Source organism: Theobroma cacao, chromosome 7, assembly GCF_000208745.1.
Source record: "Theobroma cacao cultivar B97-61/B2 chromosome 7, Criollo_cocoa_genome_V2, whole genome shotgun sequence".
In the NCBI taxonomy this organism is placed as follows: domain Eukaryota; kingdom Viridiplantae; phylum Streptophyta; class Magnoliopsida; order Malvales; family Malvaceae; genus Theobroma; species Theobroma cacao.
Window position 1 is genome coordinate 19,486,984 of NC_030856.1, and position 3,305 is coordinate 19,490,288.

The window sequence follows — 3,305 nt, forward strand, 5'->3', positions numbered from 1 at the left end:
AAATAGATGATTTCTTTCTTTTGAACTTCGAATGTGATTTTGCTCAGTAATTGTAAATTTATTTTTGAGACTAAGTTATTGCATAAGACATTTTGAATTTAATATATGAATTTGAGGTTGTATGATATCTAGTTTGTAACTAGTGGATCACTAATACTTTAAACATTTGGGGTAATCTAAAAATACATTTAATTTCTCCAAACCTGGCTATGCTTTGCCCTTGCCAATGGGGGTTAAATATTGATCATGTTGGCATGTATTTTGTGATTGGGAATAAGTTTCAAACAGTGTCACCAGTTATAGAATAGTGGTTTTGTTATATATGTTTTGTGCAGCCATTAGTTGCTTCTAACCCATGCTAGGGTTAATTGTAGTTTTTATTCTGATTTTACCCTAGGTCACAGGAATTAAGTGTGGCGATAGTATACTACAGAAGACCACTAAGATTGATAATCTTTGCGAAATTATGTTAGTTTTGTTATCTAAAGTGAAATTATATTTACCTCTTATTATATGGAGATACAATTTTGTAGAAAACAAATTTATGAATGAGATTACCCCAATTTTGTTCTGATTTCTTCATAATTATTTATAATTTTAGTATAAATGTTTTAATACATGCTTAATCCAACTAAAGAGATGTCCGTTATTTACTAAGTAATTGTACTTTTTTTTTATTTACTTCAATTTTACATCCTCTGGGAATTAGATTTCTACGTGACAAATTAAAGCAAATTTTGACATATATATATAAGGGCTTCAAAATAAGTATTCAATTTACATAAACAAATTAAAGCTTTAATAAGACAATAACTAGATGACCCCAAACTTAATATTTCTAACCAAATAGATCGACAACGGCTTCTGACTATCATCCCTTTGCTGTTATTTATCTTATAAAAAAGGGAGAATAAAGATTACGTTACGTAAGCTTGACTTAAACAAGGATTAAACTGACCGAAGCAGCTGAGTTAGCTTAGAAGCCTTGGCAAAATTGCCTTCTTCTCGTGCCTTGAGGATGTTGAACATGAGACCGAGGCGAATTTGAGTCATTGCACTTTGTTGGATTATGTTGTTAGTTTCTTCCCTCAGCCTCTCACATTCTTCTTGTATTGCTTCGAATTTCGCTCGAACTTGCCTTTGCCCTTCCTTAATGCTTTCCTGCTCTTTGCTTATTTCTTCCATATCTGTCTTCAACCTTCTAAATCTGGTCGTCACACTTTTCATTGCATTCTTTCTCTGTCCATATAAGTTAGAAACAAGGCAACGAATAAGGACTTCTTACTTGTTTATACTTAATTAACAGTTGATGTTATTTATATGTTGCTCAAAGCTTTCTTATCAAAGCTCATATGAAAGTTTAAAAGATAAAAGCGGAATGTAAATTGTAAAATAGATGCTGGACTTTCCCAAACCATTAATCAAAGTTCTATCAGGTTTCATACTTTTATTAGTTCTCACCAAGCTTCACTACTCTCATTTTAGACTAAATCTTAATTTCAACTTGCCATTAACCAAGTTTCTAATTTGTGTAAAATTTGCACATTCAGAATCAAAACAGAAACTCTATCAGATTTTGCTTTTATTGTTATTATTATTTTGTAATGTGATTTATAATCACAATATTCTATATATATATAAAATTCTTTTTCTTCTTTTTTACTTTCTTCTTCTGCCAGATAGGGAGGGTGGGATCTAGCCCTTGTCGCCCTGCCACGACAGCACCTTAAATATAGGGCTGACTGTGCTATAAAGTCACCAAAGCTCTTGCTTTCGGTGTCAATTTTTCATAAATCTCATAATTTTTAAAAAAAATATAATTAATGATATTAAAAATAAATAATTAATAAAATATTTATATATTCCCTCACTTCTTAAATTAAGATTAGATTTAATTAAAAATTTTACACGTCAAAAAGTTAAAAGAATAAAATTTTAATTAAATTTTTTTCTTAATTTCAAATAAAAAAATCTTATTTGAATATTTAGTTTTAAGCTTTTATTGAGCCGTCTCTGCCTAAATAAAAAATGGGTCATTTCCTATATATTTAAATTTTTAAAACAATTAGTCACTCGGTTAAATGTCTCTTAAAATTGGTTTCTATGTAGAGTTTCAAATATTGGGAATTTTATCATTTTGATTGATTCTTTATTGAGTGTCTTATTCATTGAATCTTATGCACAGTACTGTTTAATCAATTTTCATGTGGAACATCTTTTCTATACTTGGGGTTGCCTGTAAAATTCTCCAATAATTAGTAAATAATTAACTTGTTCGAATAAGAGGGAGTGAATTAAAACTCAAAATGTATAAACTTGAATAATTTAAGATAAGTCACAAATAGACAAAAGCAAGAGAAGATATATAAGGGACAAATATGCCTCCTTCTCTCAAATAAAACTATTCTCTGAAGAAATATATAAAATAAAAAGATATCTGAAGCATTTCAAGTAACCAGTATAAAAATCAATTCCAAGACTATGACTACTGTTAATTAGCCACCTAAGTTAACACAAACTTTTATTGAAATATTTGAGTAGTAATTTTATTATTTTTTGAAACGAGCTTATATATGAGCTAGATCATACATATAACTACTAACAAACCTCTTAATTAACGGAAAGGGTACTAAGGGGTTGACAAGTTTTGATAATTTTGACTGGGTACTAGATCATACATTATTGGCTAGAGACTGTCTATGGCATATTCTGCAATTCTTTCATCAAAAGAATGAAAGTTTTGACAATTTTCAACCAAAAAATGAAGAAGAAGAAGAAATTTGCATGACCATGAAAAGAATATTGGACCTACAAAGATTATACCTTTAGCCTGAAGCGTGAACGTCTCATTGTTGGGCTCGATGTGGTATTAAGTGCAGACATGAATATACTGTTTTGATTATTAAGCTAGCAATAGCAAAATGGTTGCAAAGCAACGTGCCTTAATTATATCCTCTTTCCATGGATTGCATGCGAAGGAACCTCTCAAGATTCAGCCAATAATGTCCGCCTTTTGCTTTCAAGAAAGGGCCCCTCTGACGTGGAAGTTGTGTGTCAACTTTATCTTTATTATGAAAACTTTGTAAGCACGGCTCTGATCTTTGACAAGAAATACAATTAGGTTCTTCTAACTTCCTCAAGAAGCAATTGGTCTGGAAATTTCACGGTCTAAGACCCCTGGGGGGAGTAGGACGGCATGGATGCAGGAGTACTCTTGGGGATGGTAAGAAAGAGCTCCAGTGGGTTGTAAAGAGTGGTTTTTGGCTGTGTAAAGGGTTGGGCTAGGATATTTGGTACAGTTATGG

The 3,305-nt window shown here is 31.2% G+C and overlaps 1 protein-coding gene across 1 annotated transcript; it reads right to left on the reverse strand.

The window, feature by feature from the left end:
* Window positions 719–2,937, reverse strand: LOC108662848. Its single transcript, XM_018124552.1, has 2 exons — window positions 2,824–2,937; window positions 719–1,239 (listed from the first exon to the last, which is right to left on the reverse strand). Exons 1-2 carry the CDS (start codon window positions 2,881–2,883, stop codon window positions 949–951), a joined length of 351 nt encoding a protein of 116 aa, XP_017980041.1. The 5' UTR covers window positions 2,884–2,937; the 3' UTR covers window positions 719–948.